The sequence below is a fragment of the Melopsittacus undulatus genome, chromosome 3 (assembly GCF_012275295.1).
Source record: "Melopsittacus undulatus isolate bMelUnd1 chromosome 3, bMelUnd1.mat.Z, whole genome shotgun sequence".
Taxonomy (NCBI): Eukaryota; Metazoa; Chordata; class Aves; order Psittaciformes; family Psittaculidae; genus Melopsittacus; species Melopsittacus undulatus.
In genome coordinates, this window is record NC_047529.1 from 48421045 (window position 1) to 48443725 (window position 22681).

General features: G+C 39.0%; 1 protein-coding gene across 1 annotated transcript in view; it reads right to left on the bottom strand.

Moving 5' to 3' along the window:
- The window catches only part of ME1 (malic enzyme 1), a 167375-nt gene that overhangs the window by 12303 nt on the left and 132391 nt on the right, over positions 1-22681 (bottom strand). The window contains exons 8-10 of the mRNA XM_005153144.3: positions 16056-16153; positions 14211-14324; positions 1710-1815 (exon numbers count right to left, since the gene is read on the bottom strand). Coding sequence (XP_005153201.2) covers positions 1710-1815; positions 14211-14324; positions 16056-16153 — 318 coding nt within the window. The remainder of the gene's footprint in view (positions 1-1709; positions 1816-14210; positions 14325-16055; positions 16154-22681) is intronic.

Sequence of the window (22681 nt, forward strand, 5' to 3'; positions counted from 1 at the left end):
AGTGACTGGAACTCGAGTCTCTCTTGAGTCTGTACTCAAACCTCTCATCACTCATACTTAAATGAGCATCCCAATGTTGCCCAGTCAAAAAGGGCAGCTTGATATCTGCCTAAGGAGAGCAGAAGGTACCTAGAGGGAGGTGAAAGGGGCCCTCACCTTGCAGAGCTGGCTAGGAGGTCATGCACGCTTCAGAACTAACATTTCTCTAAGGTATCTCTGAGTATTTTCCAACTGCTTCTTTATAAAGCAGCATATCATCTGTCACATAGTATTTTTGCAAATCTGAGCTGTCAATCGCCTTCTGTGAATGGACAAGGATGCTTAGATGCCAAAGGTCTACTAGACCACTTGGGCCACTCTATGTTTGACGAACAGTCACGGCAGTCACCATTTTGACCCACTTGTGTAAGAGCCTGGTATACACCTTAGCTTCTGGTTAAGTCTTCCGTTGCCAAATATTTAATGTCTTCTTCAGGCTAAACTGAGGCTTTTCCTTGAGCCACTGCAGGCAATGAAATGTGTATGAGGATTCCCTGAGACAGAATTAAGTAAAACACTGGGAGAAGGACATTAACATATTTCCCCATGACTCCTGCTGCCCAGGGGAAGATACTGAATGATGAGTCACCCAAATGAAACAAAAACCAATATTAATTTAAGATGCTGTTTCTGTAATGTATAATGAACAGCCTTCATTATATAGTATGGATAGGAGAAAGTTACCTTGAGGGAGTGTTGCATAGTTTTATATATATAAAAATGATACACAGTAACATCTATATATTTAATGACAGCAAATCTTCCCTAGGTACCCACACACCTTTATCTAGAAAAATATCACAGATGGATCAATCTGTTCTTCTGTTCCACTAGCTTTTTCAGGCTTGTATTCTTCTAAATGATTTCTATAGATTACTTGGCCTTTGTCTTCCAGTCATGCATTTATGTAGCATATGAAAAGATAAGCATTTACCTCATTCATGATCACCGTGAAAAGCAGATTTTACCAAACAAGAACCATGTGGTCTAGACATAGTCAAAAAGGTAGCTCTTAAAATATAGGATAACTTTCACTATGGCATTTCAGATTTTCCAGCCTGGGATGGATGGTTTTACTAGCCAGACAGATTAACTTTCAAGTCTTCCACAGAGTACCTGCAGTTCATTCCTGAAACTGTCACTGAAATAACAACCAACCTACAGAGAGCCCAGCAGTTCTGTGCTGAGATCACAGCCCTGCAGCTTTTACAAAAGAAAAAGTCTTTGTAAAATCTGTGGTTTGGTCTGCATAAAGGACTGGTGGCTAAGGACCTAAACAGGAGGGAAATGATTTGAGTACAGCATGCTCATATTTGCACAGCTTTACCTGTGCTTAGTTTAGTTTTCTCAGTCTAAGTTTGAGGTTATTTGCATTACACTATACACAGAAGTAATTTAGGAACGTGATAAGGGTCTCCATCAGATGTTTAAACCAACTTGGATTATTCTCCCCGTAAAATGGATGGCTTGGAGTGAAAGCAGTGTTACATGCTTGGATAGTTACCATTTGTTCAGTTGCTTAATAGAGTCCATTATGCACCTAGTGTTTTCTAAAAACACACAAAGGTAAACTCTGTTCAGAGGAACTTGATCTTGTCTTCAGGCAAAGCCACATCTCCACTTCTTTCCAACAAAGAAGAAGGTCATTGCTTTAAAGTAAAAGGAATTACCTATTAGCACGGATGGTTTTATATCTCTAACAATATCTTCCAGATTTTTCATTTCATCATGTTCATGGGCGAAATGCTGTTTCTCAGATGTTAGCGAGGCGCGTCCCTGAGCAAGGGAAAAAAAGAGATACTTATTATAAGTTTAATGGAACCTAATAACTTGGGATAAACAGTTCACAAAGTATATGGTTTAACATGTCCTGTTTTCATTTCTACTTTTGCTTCTGTCACTAAATACCATATTGGACAAAGTTACACTGTGTACAGCTAACACGTTCAGGATAACTTAGAACTAATGTATTTCTCTAACCAGTAGGTAAATTAAATTCAGTATTTTTACTTTGAATGAGCAACAGCTGCAGAGCACCACTGTATGCTCAGTGAAATGAAAGCATAATTAATTTCTTCTTTCAAGCATTCTTAATGCTGTTTTATGTGACAACATTTGGTCAAATGCTTAAAGTTATTAATGATAAAGTATAAATGTATTTATATAGCAAACAATATGTAAGCACCAGGGCAGGAGGATTTGTTACTCAGCAAAACAAAAAGTTTGTCCTATTTTTTCAGCTTTTCTCTTGAAAGCATAGAGACTATATGGGAGCAGTATACAGACTATAGGTGAGCCTATGTTGTGCTCCACATTTTTCATATTTAAGTTATTCATTCTTAGGTATGGAATAAAAATAAATTCTATCCAGATGTCTGGTTCACTGTTTTTGCATTAACAAAATTGACACAGCTGTGAAAAAACTTTCATCCTGATCTTCACTGGCAATTTCCACCCATCGATGCCCAACAAGGTTTCCAAGTGGAATATGATAGATGCTGGAAAAAGGGCTATAGAATATCCTTGACGTTGACTGGGTGGCAAACAGTGTAAGTAATGTGGAGTGCAGGGCAAGAAGGGGCCAGAATTTGTGAAAATTGTATTAGTTATCTAATTACATGGACCTCTCTCTGTACACAGGAACCTGAAAACTTCAGCTGAAGAGTTTAAAATGCATATACCTCCACCCCTCATTTTATTATCATGCCTGCAGAAAACATTACTGCAAAGGCATTCTTCAGACAGTGCCAGCCCTGCAAACATCCTACAGAGTCAGACAGCAAGAATCAGATTGTACAGATACATAGGGAAGAGCACATGAAAGATGGAACACTAAATGTAATTCCAACAGATACAGATATTCTGTAATAGCCAGAACAGATACATATCATCTCCCCAGCCACATCTTCTCCAGCTGATAGGATGAAAGTTTCCTTAAACTTAGCAAGTTAATTAAGACTGTACTCACATATTAGAACAGAATTCATTCTATGATTCCACCAAAGTCTATGAATTTTACAATTTCAGCTTAATTTAGGGCTGCGCATACTATCGAATTCAAGGTGGAATTAGTTTCCTAATAGCACTTTTGCTTAATTTTAACAAAAACGGCTCTTCTGCTGGTCCTTTGGGCAGCCACTGCAAGAGCTGGTAGATGGGGGGAAGGACATTTTTTGTTTCCAGTTGCAAAAAAGCGTTTCTATCCCAAGGGTACCACAGGAAGCTACGGAAGGCTGTTATGTGGTTGGGGCTGAGTGAGCTGGTCTGCCTCACAGGATGCCTCCTTATCCTGGCTCACCCATGATTACAAGGAATTTCCAGAGATTTCTCTTCTTCTACAGATTTTCGTATATGACCAAATTACAGAGTTTTTAGATTGAGAGGGTTGTGTCCAGATGGGCTTAGGCAGGTCTTAAGTGTTCTCCTAGAGCAATTAGCATGGAAATACTGTGATATGGGAACTTGGTTTCCTATGTGGGTAAAATGTGAACTTCTGAGCCTCCAGAGAATGCCACAATGATACCAATTTCTGGCACATTCAGCTCGAATCATTCCACCATCAAGACGTTTTGAAGTCTGCCGTTTCCCAGCACTCCAGCAGATGTCCCCACAGTCTACACACACGGTTTAGCTGCATCTCATTTCAAAGCACGACTTCTTAACATTTTCAAGGAAAAAAAACAAAGTTCTCTTTCTAGTCACCAGAGGAAAAAAAAATGCATTTATGACTTCCAGGCCAAAAGCTTGTTGCTAGGAATGACTGTAATAAAACCCACTTTTCATTTTAATCAGCTGGTTGGTTGAAATCAAAATGCTTGATGAAGCCCAACTTGGAGGCAGGGCTCCTGGGGAGCTGGGAATGGGTGCTGTGGGCCACCATCTGATTCCACACTGCTGCTTCAGCTGGCTCCTTAATAGCTTATCAGGAGCTATGGAGAAAGCCAGTTTTTGATCTGGCCTTAAAATCCAGCCTCCAGAAGACTGCCCTGAGCTACCAATGGAAAAAGAAACCACCACCAAGAGCTCTGACCAGTGCACTCCTCAGGCTGTGGCAGGCTGGTAGTCCTTGAGTGCCTCCAGGATCTGCAGACCTCTCAGGAAAGGTGACCTCCGATTTTTTCCCCAGTGTATAACAGCTAAGAAGGGCAGGCTGTTCTCTCAGTGGAGAAAAATCTCATTTTTAATCAGAACAAATGACCACAATCCTGCTTGAAACAGTTACTTCTTTATACAGTTTTACACCTGATTGGCTTTTCAGGGGGTACTTCCACATTTTTAAAGTAAGATAATGGTAGAGCTGTTAAAACACTTATTGATGTAACACCAAGGATTCAAAGCCCCATTTCTCACTAACATTTATGATCCTCTCTCATTTATTTAGCTACAAAGGAGCACTCAAACAGTAAGATGGATGTGATCTATTGCAACCCTTTCTGGGCCACTGGCTAGTGAGACTAGCACCAGCCAGATGGGGCCAGCTTAGGTGATATTCACTTCTGTGCCCTATCTTCACACAAGGCATCCTACTACTCTTAACAAACAAACAAACAAAACATCCCCAATCCAAACCAAAAACAACTTTATTTCTTTATTTAGCTTTGCTCTGAATTAGCTTGATCCCATTAGTCAGAATGAATCATGTCTCCAAGTAAATATTTTTCTAGTATATTAACTACGAATAAAATATGAAATTCTGTGGCTTAGCAAAAATACTAACAGCTATGGAAATAGAGATTTTTTTTGCTTGGAAAATCCTTATAAAAGAAATTTCACAGTTAGGATTTGGGGTTTTTTTAATACATATTTTTAAATAGATGGTCAGAAATGTATTTTGAAATTGTGAATGCTCCATCCCTGTCAGTGTTCAAGACCAGGTTGGATGAAGCCTTGGGTGATATGGTTTAGTGTGAGGTGTCCCTGCCCATGGCAGGGGGGTTGGAACTACATGATCTTGAGGTCCTTTCCAATCCTAACTATTCTATGATTCTATGATTCTATAATTCAGTGATGCTAAAGGAGCGACATTAACACTTCCCTCAAAAACGTGTCCAAGATTTCAAGACTGGCCAGCTGATTTGGTTACAAAATGCCAGTGATTTAGAAAGCTGTGCTTTAGATAGTGTTTTGGTTTGGGTTTTTTTTTCTCCAGATTGGCAGGTTAAGTTCTGCTCTCCACAAAGTAGAGATGTGGCAGCAAGAGCCTGGATATCTTTCCTCTGTGCCCTGCCAACAGGGCAAGCAACGACTTGTGCAGTAAAGAAATAACTGAGTTTTGTGCACGCTTAGCCTCAAAGTAAGGGGTTGCCAGTCCATTTACTACAAGCTTCCAGACATCCGCCCCTGAATGCTTACAGCCAGAATAAGAAATCATGGCATTTTTGTCAGTCAGCAAAGAGAAGAGAATGGAGTGGAAATGCAGAAGTCTCAGCTCTGGATTTGTGTGTTTTCTGTCTTGCCTCTCTCCTGATGCTGGAGAGATGCAAAGCAGATGGATTTGTCAGTGCAGAGCTGCTCTGACTAAAAGATCCTCTAGAAGCGCAGAACCCATCTTCTGACATTTCCATTTCTAGCCCTGGCTTAGGCAGCTTTTGTACTGTGGCTGCTGCTGCTAAGAATGAGGTGAAGAGGATCAACACAAGGCAGCATAAATCAGAAACTGCTCTGCTCTGCTTGTGTCTCTATAACCCTAAGACACCAGCACAGCTCACAGCTCACTGATACTTCCCTTCTTCTAAGAGGAAAAAGAAAAAAGTAAAGTACTCCATACTAAGAATTTGTAAAAGCTCTGGGGTTCTGTGTCTCTGAAACTCTTTTAAGTAGAAACATAATCTTCAGCTGTATTTGTATTTGTCTTCTAAGTCCACTGCCTTGCTCTTCTAGCATTATTAAACATTTATTCAGTGAATGAAAAGGGCTCAGAAAAGTCAGCACCCTAAAGATGTGCCCCTTTCAGTACACCAAGCCTCAATGCAGTCTCATCATCTCAGTGAAGGACTTCAGTGCTTGCCATGCAAGGGAGGAATTCTCCCAGGGGATCCTACCAAACCATGCAATTCACTGTTGTTCAGACTGCAGAATGAAGACTCATCTAGGCCAAACAGCAGCTGTCTTAGGTTGTTATGCTTTCTACTATGTGTAACAAGCACCTTTTCCAAATCCAGAAAGAAACTTTTTCACACTGAAATCCACAGATGAAGTAAGAGATTTTACCAGCAGCTATTCAGAGGGGAAGATACAAATTCTTTCATTAGGAGGAAGAAGGTAAAGTTAGAAAAAGGGGCTATATATCCTTCTTGCTTTTAACTTCCCACAGATATTCAACACTCCAAGAAAGAAGTAAAGAACAACACCAACATTTCATTATATAACTTTTTGCAATGATATGTGTTCTTACATTATCTCCCGTCAAGGAATAAGTTATTTGCTAGGGACATGACAATAAATTTGCTTGAAAAAGAAAAAATCCGAGCAAACTACATACTAAGGTAACCAGGAAGACAGCTACAGCATCTTCAGTGTGCATTCAGAGTGCCTAAATAAACTATTCAACACAACTTCACTAGAGTGCTGAAGATGAAGGATATTAAAAACACAGAATAATAAAACTTAAGTTCAAAGACTGAATGAAGACGTGATAAATTACTTCAGAGGGCAAAAGTATTGCCTCTGTCACAGTATTAGTTTTTGCTAAGAAACCTATGGGATACTTTGGGTTTGAACAAAAGAGAACAACCTGAAAACAGATATGTTTCTGTATTAGAAGCCACCGTGGTATCTCCAATGGAAAGTAATGTGAGCTAAATTTTTTATTAGCCAATGAGCTACAATGTGGACAGTGTTAAGTTAGCAGATGAAGGAAGTACAGAGATAAAGAAACAAGAGTAGCATTCTCTGATGGTGACATTAAGTATGAAAGACCTTGGCAATCCTAAAATATCTATACTCCCTACAGGATGAGTTATTGCTATTATGTATTACTATTACAAATAGTAAACCATAGTCACTTGGACACCAGGATCTTTAATTCAAGAAGCAAAAGTTAGTAGCAGGCCTCAGTAGTTAACAGTTTTATCAAAACCTTCTTGTATTGTGGATTTGAACTGAAAGCAGCTCATAGCTTCAGGGTGAGTTCTTCAGTTTTTAGTTTTAGTGGCTGATCAGCAGAAGCAGCAAAGGAGATACTGGGATCAGGCTTCAAGCTAATGTGCATCACAGTTTCCACAGAAAATAACTCATATCATCATCATATTATAGAACCAAGCTGAGACTCAGATAACAAACAAAAGCCACCCATCAATAAAACCCTGAGAAAATTTATAGAAAACAGCTGTAAAAACAGGAGACCAGACTGCACAGTGGGATATTACAAAACAGAAGGCAAGTCTTACAAATACCTCCAATGTGAAGTCTAATGCCATGGCCTGTTTGAGCTGGTCCTGCCAGGGCTGCCCCACGAACCAGGGCTGAAGAGCAGAGCAGATTTATGTCAGGAAGGCAGGAGGCACGGTTGGAACCTCTTCAAGGTTTGCTCTCTCCATCAGCTGGGAGGCAGCTGAGAATAAGCCAGAGCATCCTGATGACTGCGCTGTCCCACATTAGAGGAGGTGCTGGCACAAGTCCCGTCTCACAACGAGGGAGGCACAAGTCTATTTATACAAACACTTGCCTCCATTTGCCTCTGTCAACTGTGGCTTATTTAAACAAGAGGACAGAGATCAGCACACAGATAAATTAATAAATTGAGGTCCTTCAATACTGAAGACATGAGAACGACAAAAGCCATGAGAACTGTAGACTAAAGCAGTCCATTAATAAGCAGAGAATTTCCAACTGCAACTGTTCTGATTTTACTTGTATTTTTCGTGTGATTTTTTTCCCCTACTGCAGAGTTAAGAGCAAAACAAACAAAGAAGCAGTTGTTAAAAGCATCAAGGAAGAAGGGGAAAAAAGGATGTGGTTAAGAGTCATGGGAGAAGGTGGTGAAACATCTCCCTGTGGGGAGATGATCTCTACATGGCTTCTTATTTCTTTCATCACAAGTAAACCCATGGTCTAAAGGTTGTTGACGAACCATCTGGAGGGTTCTAGGCAGGGACTGTAGACAGTGCTAGGAGCTGAGAGACCTCCCTGGTGAGCCCCCCAGAACCATGAAAGGAAAGGGACAGGAGAGGCACAGAGGGTGTGCCAGAAGGCCAGGCTGCCCTCCCTAGACAGGACTTCAGGACAGTATTGATGGTGGAAGTATGGAGTCCAGTCCATCACTGTCAGGGGTTACTGAAGCACAAAGGCTTGCCGTTGACAGGCACTCCTGTGCTACCTTGTTTAGGAAACAAAACCAGAGACACGCAAGCCCTCCCAAATCCCCACATCAAGGCCCTAATTATAAAGGAACTCTGCCTCCTGATCAAGCTCATCACCTAACAACTAAAGGTGAAGAGAGCAGATTAAAACCAGATGAGGCAACTTGAACACAGATTTAATAAACAGTTTGTTACAAACTGGGTGAAAAAAAAAACCCAACAGTTTGAGGTGATAATGTCATAATGGTTAGCAGTAAAAGATATGATTTAGGTAAGAAATGCATTCTGATGTTTGACTTTAAAAGACATGGTTAGAAGATTAGAGGTGTTTAAGCCCTGTACAATCTATACAATACCCTTCCCATGTAAATAAGCACACATGGTTAACAGGCAGGACAAAATTTATAATAACAATTACTTGGAGAAAACAAGATCTGAGAAGCTGGGCAAGTCAGGAAGCCACAGAACAACAGAAATGTAATGGAGTAAAACAGTAATTTATTTAAATGATTAAACAGCGTGTGAGCTAAAAAAATCATCAACCATCTGAATTAAGTTACCATCTCATCAGTGCATCTAAAGTACACAGTGACAAAGAGGAAATAGTTACATGCTAGCAAATTTAACACCTGAATTTTTGGTGGAGTCTTGTTTAGAGAAAATAAAGTGGGTATCCCTTGAGCACACCCCACCAATCATCCTTTTGCCTTGCCCTCACTTGTTTTCATACATTTCTGACTAAGTATGAGTAATGCAATGAACATTCAAAGACAAATTAATGTGTTTCCTTTCGACATAACCTATACTTCATACAGAACAAGATAAATGCAAGATGAAACTGCACAGATTAATTCCCCAGACATCAGAGTAACTGACAATGCAAACAAGGGTTGCTTGGTTGGGATAGAACATGAGTTACATACGGCAGAAACTGCTTTAAGTAATTGTGGTGCCTTGGAGATACCCAAGACTCAAATCATTTTTTATTTTTTTGGCTCAAAAAGTCCTAGCTAGTTGCAGTCAGCCTTAATGAAGGACAAAAGTCAGAATAACTAACTGCTGGTAAAAGGAAAGTTAGAAACGATTAAAAGTTAGCAGAAGAGGAAGACATAATATTAAGCAGTATATGAAGCTTAACATTAAAATAATTCTCAAATTAGTATCTCGAATGAAATCCAAACCCTTGAAGAAAGTGATTATTGCTAAAATATAAGAAAAATCAGTAACAATCAGGTGGTCTGCAGGGGATTCAGTTCAATATTAAGATTCTTGACTGTGAGCTCCAAAGGCTCTTCCACACATTATATGAGCTCTGCTGACTGTAATGGGAGCGACCACACCTATTTGGCACTGAAATTCTGGTATCAGTCCCAAATTCCCCAATTTCTCTTCTATCGTTCTCTAAGCAAATACTGAACCATGAATGTATATCTTTAATGAAAAAATAAAATCTCATATAAGAGTAGTACCCACCACCAGCTACTTGGTCATGAGGGACTTCTCTGAATAAGATTGCCAGGGATATTCAAATGGGGGAAGGAGAAGGGAAAATGTAAACATTTTAGAGGATTAACTAAAAGATTACTGGGTAACTCTATTCTAATTAATTAGGACCTCAGAAACTGGTAATCTTTGGGGATTCTCTTAGAAAAATCAATATTCTGTGACCTTCAACTATCAGATCTCAACTGATGTTCTTGTGCTTGCCATTCAGTTTGGGATTCACTCGGATGCAGTCTTACAGGGGACATATACTCACACATCTACCACACATCTAATGGGCATTTAAAATATAAACCACATGATTAGAATACAAGTATTACTGTGCTGATGTAGAAAGCACAGAGTACAAAACTGTCAAAAGCAACATTACTCCATGTTGACATACTCTTAAACTTAAGGATGGCATTCATGTCTATGTGAGGGAAATTCATTTGTGCACTAGAGATTGTGGCACACAAAAATCTCACACTGTCCTGCAAATGACAGATAAACTTCACTGCAAGAGTGGCATGTTTGGCAGCCCAGAAACATTCCCATTAGCCTACCCACTCTCAGCAGAGAAGCATCCATCCTTGGCAGAGGGCAGGGAGTTTCTAGAGTCCCACTAAGTATTAAAAATGCCTTATTATTTGCACCATATTCCTGGTCAGTTCCAAGAACCATATTGCCTATCTCCCTACTTTGCATTGCCTTAAAATAAAAAGAAGAAAAAAGCATTTGCAGCACATAACTGAAATGCTCAGACAATGGTGAACCTCATGAACATCCCTATACTGTTTATCATTTTCTGCCTCTTCTCAATTACTTGACACAAAGCAATTTACTATCTTTGAAGTTGATGATCTTAAGGTCCTTTCCAACCCTAACTATTCTATGATTCTATGACACTATGACAGCTTTAAAGACACAAAATGTGTTCAGCACACACCACACATTTATGCATATTTGTGTGATTAACAGAAAAGGGAACTGAGACTATGGGAAAGAAAAGGAATGAGGGAGATATTACCCATCAGTGTGCTCATATAAGTAAATACATATTCATCAGACAGAATGTGACGATGCGACAGAATTCAGAATTTCAGACTTAAACAGGAGCCCCAACTGCTTCTGCCTAATAATATCCAAGTATGCGAGACTGAAAAAGCAACTTTGAAATAAAAGTGTCGTTTGATTAAACATTAAAACGTCCATCTGAATGCACTGGAATAGTTAAGACAGGCATTTCAAGGGGAGTAATACCTGTTTCAAAAAGCCTTAGAGTTCAAGCGACAAAATTCCAAGGATAATTTGATCTGCAAACTTTCTTTATCCACACTTGGAGAAAAAATAGTTTGAAAAGGTGAAAGCATACTGAATAAATCAAAACAAAACTCCCAACATTATAAAGTCTCTAGAATGGAGAGCACAACTATAGGCAGTATAACAAACATAACCTTCATGACCAACTATTTCACCACAACATAGCATAAAAGTTGGTCATCAAATCTGCTTTAATGAAAAAAGATGGTTTAGGGAGAAAGAGAAGAGAAATAGTAACAGGAAAATGAAAACACAGCTGCACTTCAGCTGAAATTAGAAAGCCATAAAGGAAAAAGCAGCCACAAAAGCCTGGTAAGTGACTTCGTGGCAGCTCTTGGTGGGAGAAGAAGAAAAAGGTAGAAAATGTGGTCAGGACAACAAATGTTCCAAGTTTATTTTTCTTTGTTTTGCACTGATCGAAATACTACAGAAAAAAGATTTAAAGAGAAACAATGTTTAAATCTATGATGATGCACTGCAAAATTTATGATCAAAGGACAACATGGTATAAAAATTATGTAAAAATATGTTTAGTTGGACAAAGAAATTGCTGAGTGTTCAGAGATTCTGCTATTTCTCATATTGCTAAAGCAACATATCAGTGTATTTCTAGGACTGAAAAGGTCTCCCTCCTTTGATCAAGCATGTTTTGGTGAGGAAAATTTTAAGGGACTCTCATTGAGCAGGTTTCCATTGATACACCCCCTTCGTAGTAAGAAACAAAAGTCAGCTTAGCTTATGCAAAAGTGGGTTAACTGGTGGTCTATGCTGTTGCTTGTCAAATCTTACCTTTGCAACAATGAAAAGGTTTCCAAAACCAGAGTCCTTCCCATTGTATATTTTTCTCACAAATCTTCCTCATTTTACTTCTCTTACTTCATGTCTAAGCATTTGGAAAGTCCTTCAAGTCTTGCAGCACTTTTCTGCAACCAGCTAAAGCCAAAATAACTTCCTAAGCAGACCTAAGTACAGCATTCTCACTCAGGCCAGAAAAAGGAACCAGGAATAGCTTAATTGTTTACTTTCTGGATACATGACTTCCCGTCAGTTAAATCACAAGCTTCTAGAGGTTTAAGTTGTATTTTTGTTCTTCTGGGGGATGGCATTTTTTAATATTTTTTACTTTTTAGGAGGCACATTTAGCTGCAGAAGAAATCCGAGAGGATTTGCAGAGCCCTAGACCAAGGATGGGTTTCCCTATACCCAGCTCAGGACTTGCAGTGAAGTATACCCAGCTCCTAAGTCCAGCAGGCTCTGTACTCAAACACAATACAGCCATAAGCACCCATCAGTTCTCAGGACCCACAGGACCTGAGCCAGAAAGGAACACTTGCACTCCGAAGTCTTCCAGGAACACAAGCAGTGACCTGAAATGTGCACCGTCAGCTCCTGCTGATGTATCAACATCTGGCCACAAATTCATCCCTAATCTGTCTCAGAGAGCTGTTATGTCTGGCTATCACAAACAGTTCACAAATACATTCCAGGCAGAACATGAAATTCAGTGGACTGATTTTTGGACAAAACCCAAATTAAATCCCCACCAAGAATAAGCAGAGGAAAGGAACTTTGAGGCTGTGTCTGATGCTGATTGGCTTTGGCACTACTTGAGAGCACTAAAGCCAGAAGATGGTGAGGAAAGTATATAGTCACCGAATCACTAAAAATATAGAATGTGTGAAAAGAATGAGTTGCTGCGTACCAAGAACAGCAACCTAGCTTCTCGGCTGACTAGCAAATTAGCAGTGAGGGGTGTAAAAGAAGCAGGAAGAAGAAACGAGCAGGAGAGAAGGGCTGGTTAACCACCTTAGCTGGGCAGACCTGCAGCCAAGACCTGTTTTACTGCTTTAGGGCTGTGAAGTTTCTATGCTTCTCCCCCCATCAGTTTGTTTCCTTAACACCACCAGGAGTGATTTTTAGTTCAGCTATATTAGTTGATAATCCCAGCCTCTATGGTGAAAGAAATGTGTGACCCAACATTCTTCTTAGGCAACCTCTAGGTTTTGGGCCTTCAGGCATCTGTGTTTGAATGCAAAAGCACTTTAGGATTATTAGAAGAAAAAAAAAATGCCATATATAGTAGGAAATACCAACATTCTTCTGTACCTGATCAGGCTACTTTTGTGCTTTCTGGCAAGGGATGTTCAAGATGACCTTAATTAATACTCTCCTGTCTCAATGTCTATGATCCTACTATTTTCCCTTTAACAGTATGAGTGAAAGGTGCTGTGATGCTTTTCAATAAGCCAACAGAGATACTGACTGAAGAATGCATGCTCCAGGAGCAAACATACATGAACAACAAAAGATCTTAGGTATTAGACAGGTAAAGAACACCACACAAAGATTGACTGTAAACACTGCTAACCAACAGGCACAGTGGAAAAGCAAAGCCAACTGGCCTCTGATACATTTCTTTTAAGTAGCTCACAAACCATTAAATACATAACCACCTTCTAAAACATACCAGTTTCTTTATTCTGGCACATGGAATTCATATGTTTCTTTATTTTGGCACATGGAAAGAATGAGGTAAGGGTGACAGATGAAGTCTCTCAGCAGCTTCAAATTCTGACCAGTGTTGATAGCAGTACAGACCACAACATCTGCAACATGAGCTAGATCACTGTGCATAGAAGCTATTTGATGCAATATATCTCATTCCTTACATAAGGATGACATACTTGCAATCCTAATAATGTATCTGTACATCTTTGTGCGAGACTGCACTAACAGGAGTTGCATTAACATGGGAAATATTAAACCCATAAGTTGAACATTTCTTTCCTTACACATATTTTAATGAACTGCTGAAAAAAATCTCTTCATTATGTGCTCATCCGTAATAGAAATAGAGCAGGAACTCTGAGCATAATGATGTCCCCCCAGTCCTCTCAGAGCAACATAGGAGTCTGTAATTCATTTAATACACTTCAGAAAAGAAAAACAGCTTGCTATGTCAAGATAAATTGTTGTAGTTGCTTTCACAAATAATATGGTCTTGCCTTTATCTACAGACTGTAAGTAACTAGCATGATATTTAAAGGAATAAGAAATTTGTATTACCTTTACTATTAATCCCTTTGAGTCAACCATCCATATCCTTTTGATAGCTGCATCTTTAGATACCCCTTCTTTTTCCATGGCCATAACAATGAGGTTTGCTATCCCCAGTGCAGCCTGAAGGAAAGAGAAGAAAAGTAGCATACAATACGGGAAATGAAAGAAATGCCATGCTTGCTTGTTTCCTCTATGCACTATTTAGGTAAGCTTTGTTATTTTATCTAACAATAAAATGACATTGTTATTTTTTCATAAACACTAATCAACTGTTGCTACCATTTGGTAATTAGAAACCATAATGTAGATAAATAGTATAGATAAATCTTCAATCATATAGATAGATCATAGTATAGATGGTATTTACAGTGTGGAGAGTGTAATAAATGAAAGATACTGGAACTAATATATACTCCACATAATCATCTCAGAATACATTAATTATGGTTTCTTCTTTGAAATTTCTCTTTTTTTTCATTCATTTGTTTTAGGGTTTTTTTAAGCTGAAACCACAGTTTTGGCAATTTAAACCAAAGGACACCAAACGCTGCATGCCAGAAAGTAAAATGCAGTCCCTAAAAGACTTTTAGCTTTTATCTTTCTTTAAAAATGTCTCCTTTTAAAAAAGTCTCCTTTTACCTACTATTCATGTGTTTGGTAACTTTACACTTGGCTGTGGTCCCAGTGAAAGCAGGGGCAAGAAAAAATTACCTTATCAATACTTCGCTGAAACATGTATCATTCTTACTGGATTTTATAATATTTCATCCAGCTGATCAAATGTCATACAGGTACAGATTGAAAAGCAGGCAACAAAATGAGCTAACAGACCACTCAGTGTTTCCGATTACTCATATACATCTTTATGAAGCTGATTCTGTTTCTTGTTCTTTGTTTTTCAGCTTCAGTGAGAATCAAGCGAGATTTGCTTTTTTTAGTTCACAAATAAGTAGCTTTATAAGGAATGAGCTCCCACAACAGGGATGATATCTGTAATTACCTCTGCAGCAAGAGGCACACTGACAATACTAATGAAAAAAATAAACATTAGACCATGGATACATCCACCTGTTGAACATGGAGCAAAAACAGAGGACAGAGCTTCAAAGAGATAGGCAGTCTTGATGTACAAAGGTGTTAACATGTGAGATGTGGATGCAAGTCATTCTGAAGACTACACACCTCATCTCAGTAGCATCAGGTTATTGAATCAGATTAAAGATATCTGGACTCCACAAAGGTGGATTAGTATATTGCACCTATAAGGGGGTTTGGTGACCATGAATAACATCTTTCAGAAGCTTTCATGGGGTTGTAGACTTCATACAAGAAATGACAGCAACCCACACTGTAGATAAGTACAACATTCACTTACATGTCAGTGGCTTAGACATTTATACTTAAAAATTAGTATCAAAAACTTATGTGCATAAAAATCTTCAGAAATGGACAATCTTAACATGCAGAATACTGAAAAACTGTATTTAATGACAGGAAAATTCAAAGGGGCACTCCTTCTTCCTAAATAACACTGACTTTGGTAAATGTGTTTTATTTCACATCTCTGCAGTGGCCTGATATATTTCCTCATCTTTCCAAAAAGTTTTGCTGATTTATAATGACAGCAGTTCAGTAATTTACAGCTGGAGAGCTAAACCCTGAAGTGTTAAAAAGAGATTTCTGTAAAATGTCTCATGAAAAATACAAGGTTTGACCAGATGATCAGATTTTTCTGTAAGTTTACATTTAAAATAAGAACCAACTTTCATCAGATGTTAGTGATGTTTCTACACATTTTATCTTGTTAACTGGATACACATAACTTGCTTAAGTTTCTTTTTTCATACCTACCTCTCCAGCTCCCTGAAACAGCACTGTGTGATCCGATAACCTGTTCTTGGTGATACGCAGAGCTGCAAGAAGACCTGCAACAGCCACAGATGCAGTTCCTGAAGGAATAAAAATAAAACAAGTATATATTTAGTTATTTTGGAATTAATTACAAAGCACTGCATTTTAAAGAGAAGGCTGTGTGGAGACCTCATAGCAGCCCTGCAGTATCTGAAGGGGGGGCTTTAGGGATGCTGGGGATGGACTACTCATTAGAGAATGTAGCGATAGGACAAGGGGTAATGGATTCAAATTTAAACAGTGGAAGTTTAGACTGGATATAAGAAAGAAATTCTTTACTGTGAGGGTGGTGAGGCACTGGAATGGGTTGCCCAGGGAGGCTGTGAATGCTCCATCCCTGGCAGTGTTCAAGGCCAGATTGGACAGAGCCTTGGGTAACATGGTTTAGTGTGAGGTGCCCCTGCCCATGGCAGGGGGGTTGGAACTAGATTATCTTAAGCTCCTTTCCAACCTTAACTATTCTATGATTCTATGAAATAATTCCACAGCATCTTTTGGCTAAAAGATAAAAGTACTTACGGTACTAACAAAAAAGTTCAGTGGAATTAGAGTTTGCTGTATTTTATTCTCACCAAAGATAAATGTAAGTGGGAATATCTTCAGAGTAACATTACATAAAATATTATTGATTGATTCTGCTGGATGGGTATAATGGCTGGGCCACTCAAAATATTACAAAATATTCTGGTTATGACCTTTCCTAGAAAGAAAGGGTGTGGGAGACCAGACAAGAGTATTTTGAAGGACTCCAGATACTAAAAATGAAGATACTGGTCTTACTCTTCAAGTAGTTATACTTAGAATACAGTACAAGACAAGACTAAAATAAAACCTTATTTCTCACAGGGAGGTTGTCAGAGTAGAAAAAGCAGCTAAACTAGCTGGAAGAGTATGGACAGCTTATTTAGGACATTGACTGTTCTACTGCATCTGAAAGCCCCCAGGACTCCAGCCCACTGTAAAAGGGGTTCCAGCTTACTAGCGTCTAAAACACTAGAAGTACCTATTAAATCTATTTTTTAGTCACATAGGGGAAAAGGCTAACATTTAATTTTATAATTTATGCCATGGAGGCCTTTCTTCTCCAAAGCAGAATCACAAAGAATGAGGTACTTGTCTGTTCTTTGAATGGAAAGATTATGGTCCTCATAATGAGAAACACCTATTAATAAAAAAATAGGGCACTAAAGGGATCTTAAGTAGGCATCTAACTCAAACCTGTTCATAATGGCAGGATCAACCATACCTCTGTGATTTCTGACAGACCTTTGTCTAACTTGTTCCTACCATCTTTCAGATATTCCTATGATCTACCCAGCAAGCTATTCCAGTGCTTCAATATACTTTCTGTGGAAAAATCAAATCTGATGGCTTTTTAGTTCTTCTTCTATTTTGGTCTCTTGTCTTATCTATCACTTGTTCTTTTCTCCTTACAACAAGACATATTTGAAGACTAAGGATATCCCAGCCTGCTTTTCTTACATGGAACGATTCCAATTCTTCTGCTCTTTCAGAAAGCTATGTTTTCTGAAACATTCAGCACTCATCTCTCTCTTCTGGATATTATCCATCTGTTTCTTATCTTTCTTGAGTTGCAGCATCCAAATCTATATACAATGCTACAGCTGAATCACCAGCACTACTGAGTCTAGCTCTCAGCTTCTGTCATGCTCAAGAAAGTAGTACTTAGTCACCGTGGCCTGACATCTGGCTCTTCTGATCTGAGGACCAATTGCTCCTTCTCCCCAGCAAAGCCTACAGCAGAGGGAAGGTTTTCTTTCATGGACTATTGACTTCAGGTAACAAGCTTGTGTTTTTCACAAGTTATCATCATCACTAATTCCCAATGACAAGGTGGACAAAAAAAGACAGTCAGACTCCTTATTCCTGCCAGGAACTTGGATCCACCAAATATTAGAATAATAACCCCTAAAAAAGTGCATCACTTTTCAACAAGTTTAGAGAACCCATAAAGACATCCTGTGAATGGGGATAAGGTAGTGAGGTGGATGCCAGCAGAAATGTTGTGCTCAATGTGTCTTTTTAGAGAAGATTCTGAAGATCTGACAGTGGACAGCACTGATTTCGTTAGGACTGAAGAAGCTCTATCAGCCACTAACAAAAAGGTGTTCAAAGTGGAAAAATGGGTTTCAACTGTCATTGAAGAGTTATGATGCTTATCTGATTCACTGATCGCTGAACCACAGGGAGACAAACATGCGCCCTGAGATGTCCTCCTGGGACTAAGAACTGAATTCCTCCTTCTCCAGACAGCAGCTGCCATTAACTGACCTGAGGAAACCAAAGATGAGGCCATATGTGATTTTGAGAAGCCTACAAGAACTTGCAAGGAGATCTGCTGGTTTCTGCAGTTCTGTTCCTGATCACCACAGTCCTAACTACAATTGACTACAAGCTATCTCGTTCCTTCTGAGGGGAGAATTCACATTGCTACTGATTTTTCCTTCAGAAAAAATTTGAAATGGGTATAACCAGCCCTCTAAAGGCATTTGGTCCAGAATGTGAACTTTGGACATTTGCCCTCAATGTGCAGCTCACCTGAAGGATGCACTTTTGTTATTCACAAGTCCTCTTTCTCATAAACAAGGCAAAGTTTAAAGCTGAGATAGCAGTTATCTCTACATTAAACTCAAAGAGATGCTCAAAACAGGTATTCATATTGCAGGTACACCGACCATTAAGTTTCAAATACATGTAGCTAAGGAACAAAAGGAACAGAAGTAGTAAGAAGCCTAGTACTGGGTAAACCTCTCCTTAAAAGACATCATTTGGGTATTGAAGGCTGGGTTTGAATATGTGGTTTATAGGTAGGATCATCTTAGTTTCATGAAGTTACATCTTCAAAATAAAAAGTAAACATTAATAAGAGCTAAAGTTAGGAAGTCCTTTAGAAAGTAATTTTTTTAAGTAAATCTCCCTGAAGAGTTCAAAAACATGTCTTTAGAGCTAGGTTTGCTACGTGCTTTTGATAGTGACTTTTCCCTTAAAACATGAGAAATACAGGACACCTTGTTCTCAGCCCAATTAATGTTTAGACCATACAGATATGTAATTTTTAAGGATTTAGTCACTTTTATGACTTGTTCTGAGAGCTGAGATCATATACTCTCTTCTCCTTCATTTCTCAATTAAAAAAAAAATAAAATAAAATAAGAAAAGGTTCCTTTGAGGCATGGCTTTGGGAACAACAACCGCTGGGCTCAGACACTTCCACCCTACAGTATCCAAGAGCTAGCTTGTTTCTTTCACAGATGAAATGAAGTCTTCCTCTGGTGAATGCCAAATTGGCAAAGACTAAAAATGGCAAAAGACAGAAGTCAGAATGTGCTCTCAATTTCCCTTGGTACTCTACCAAACAACCCTTATAACCAGCAGAAAAAAAAACCAACCACCCAACAACATAAATCCCATCCTCTAGTTGGATGCCAAATTCTTCTATTTTATATTGCACAGCTGTGCTTGCAGGGGAGGAGGAAGCCTACATAACAGCTTATTCCTAAGACCATTGATCTGGTCTCCTGGAAAGCTGAGCTCGAACACTGTAAGGTCCTCTTTCTTTTGAGCCCTTGAAGACAGAAATTGTGACCACTACAGCACTCTATCCTTGACAGAGGACTTCTCAGAAAGCTGGGAAAGCTGCTCTTCAAGCCACTTCCTGATGAGAGAGGAAAAGTGAAACACCACAGATTTCTAAAGAATGGGAATGCTGGGATCCTGCTTCTCTTAATGGCTGATGTAGTGTTGCTACGATTGTTAGCCAGAAAAATGGACTATGATTACATATTATCAGTTAGGATTCATTTACAAACTCTGTTATAATACTATCTGCTCTTTTAAGGAAAAAGAAAAGAGATACGAAACATGAATAAAATGCTACATTGAATGTCAGTAACACTTTGCGATGATTATTTCCATGGGATGTGAGTAACCATTACCTGTATGTTCATTGTGAGTGTGATTTAGAAGAAAGGCTGTAACAACAATGTATAGAGCTTAAAATTGTGTTTCTCACGAATTAAGTTTTGCACAGAACTGCTCTAAAATTGGTATTTTAAAAGGACTCCACATTGGTTTTATTCAGCCATTTGACTCTAAAAAGCATAATAATCCAGTTTATTAAATTACTGAGCCTACTATCACTGCTGCTGGCAGCACCTGTCATCACTCGTCCTCAGCAGCTTCCCTTATTCCTCCCTACTGAAAGGGGGGCACCGTCAGTGTGAATAGCAGATCTGTTTAACCGGAACTGCTCTGGCTAACAGCATGACCTTAAATTTCACCCTGAATACTGACTCAAGTTTTTGAAAAGAATCAAAATGCAATTCACATCCGTCTGCCAGAGCCTAACCACTTCGCGCAAACATTATGAAGCAGAAACAGGATTTTACTGCTTTTCCGACTGTCATCGCTATAGGAAGGAGAGAAATGGCTTCACCTTTCTCCCTCACAGAGCACACGTTAAATCCCTTGTGTGCAGAGTAAGACAGACACTGTTGATGGATATGATTTTGAAAAGCGATTCCGTTTTCCCCAAATTGCTGGAAGAATAACCTCAGCAAATTTAAAAGAAGAATATTTCTCTAATGCACTGCAGCTGCTGCAATAGAGAACACTTCATTACAGCTTTCTAGGAAGGCAAGTCATATCTTGTAAAAATATGGTAGATGTGAAATTTTAAAGAACACTATTCTTTATCAAGTCTTTGTTTCCTGTCCAAGATTCGTTAGCCTTGCTTTTTACTGTAAACTGTATGGTTGAGCATGAATATGTCAAAGGAAATCCTAGAGACCACAGCCTTTTGGGGTTGGCACATTATAAATGCTTTGGAGCACAGAGTCTTCTTTCAGCAGATGCAACAATTAAAGTAAAAAGGGGGGGAAAAAAGCCCCAAAAACATGAGGAACAAGGATTTAACCTTAATTTCATGCAGTTTTATTTAATTTAAATTTGCAAGAAATGGCTTACAGCAGGGAAGCATTTGTCCATTATTTAAAATTTCAAAATATAAAACTTGTCATCAAGTATTTGTAATTCCTCTTTGTCATTTTCCCTACCTCATCTTAAAAAGCTTGCAGACAAGGAGGGGAGGAATTTCTGCAGCATATCCTAAAATCTGAGGCATTCATTCTCGACTAAAACATTAGGAAATGGCAAAAGTAAAATTCGTATTTCTCAATACACAGCATAATAGAAATCACATGGTAACATGGCCAGTCAGTAACACTGCATAGTGTCAGGGAAAAAAACAAATCCATTCCCCTCTCCTACACTTAATGGGAAAAAAGGTGAGAGTAAAGATCCTACATAAAAGGTGTAACAGCTGCTAGTAAGGCAGATGCTTATGGCTGTGGCAGTTCAAAAGGTCCCTCTTAAGAGATGGGTGCTCCTTCTCCCCATCATGAACTGGCTTTTCAAAGCTTTGTATGCATGCTGACCTGTTCTGTCACTGCAACAGGCAGGCAGCGTGAAGAGGGAGAAAGGCTCTAGCCAAGGAGAAAGGGAGCCTTCTTAAAAGAGAAACCATTTAGTGTATTTGGAAAGGGATACAGAGTCCCAGAAACCCAGGGTGGCTGAGGCTGGGAGGCCATCTCGTGCGAGTCCCCCTGCTCAAGCAGGAGCTGGCTGCCGAGGAACATGGTGAGAAAAGCGTTTTTTTTGTAATTGATAATGAGCAATAAATGAAACAGAAGACTATTTGTACATACACATACTTGTATATACACATGGAAAAGTGTATAAACACTACGGGGGGCTGGGGGGGCGTTCTTGAAAGCATACTGATTTCAAGTAAATTTACTACTGCGTAATGGAGAAGTGACATCCTGAATACACTAAAAAAAAACAACCAAAACTAAAACTTTACATAACCCTATGTCTTAAAAGGCTTTTTTTATTATTTTATTTAAAAAAATCACAATATCTGCTTCACCTGGAAGCAAATGTCACTTCATGTTATGGAAAAGGTTTTCTACCATTTGCACATAATATATATCAGGATTTGAGATATATGATATCAACATATGAACTACTACACATCATTCAACTTCATGTTCTTTGAATCCTAGGTTAGAGGATGAACTGGAAGCCCCATGCCCATCACAACCACAACAACAAACCACAAACCTTCTTTACAGTTTGACAGCCCACAAAAAAAATAAAACAACATACAAAAGGTACTTATGGGGATAGGATGACAAATGACAAAGATCAGAGCAGACTAAATACATCCGATTTCACCTCCTGGAAGCTATACAAGCATTAAGGATGGAGATTACCCAAAAGTCCCAGACATAATTTATGAAAACATCAAAAGACCCAGAAACACAGATTGCAGAAACTGAATAAATTAAAACCCTTCACGTGGCTGCACTTCTAAGGAAGACCAATAGCTACAACAGCAGTTCAGCCAAAAGCCAAACTGATACCTTCCAACAGTTTTGAATGTGAAGACACCTCTTTCCAAGGAGCATGAGGGAATGCAGTGGTTTGAAAATGCATCTGGAGACACAGAAGACTTTCTCAGCTTAGTTTACCCATATTTGGTA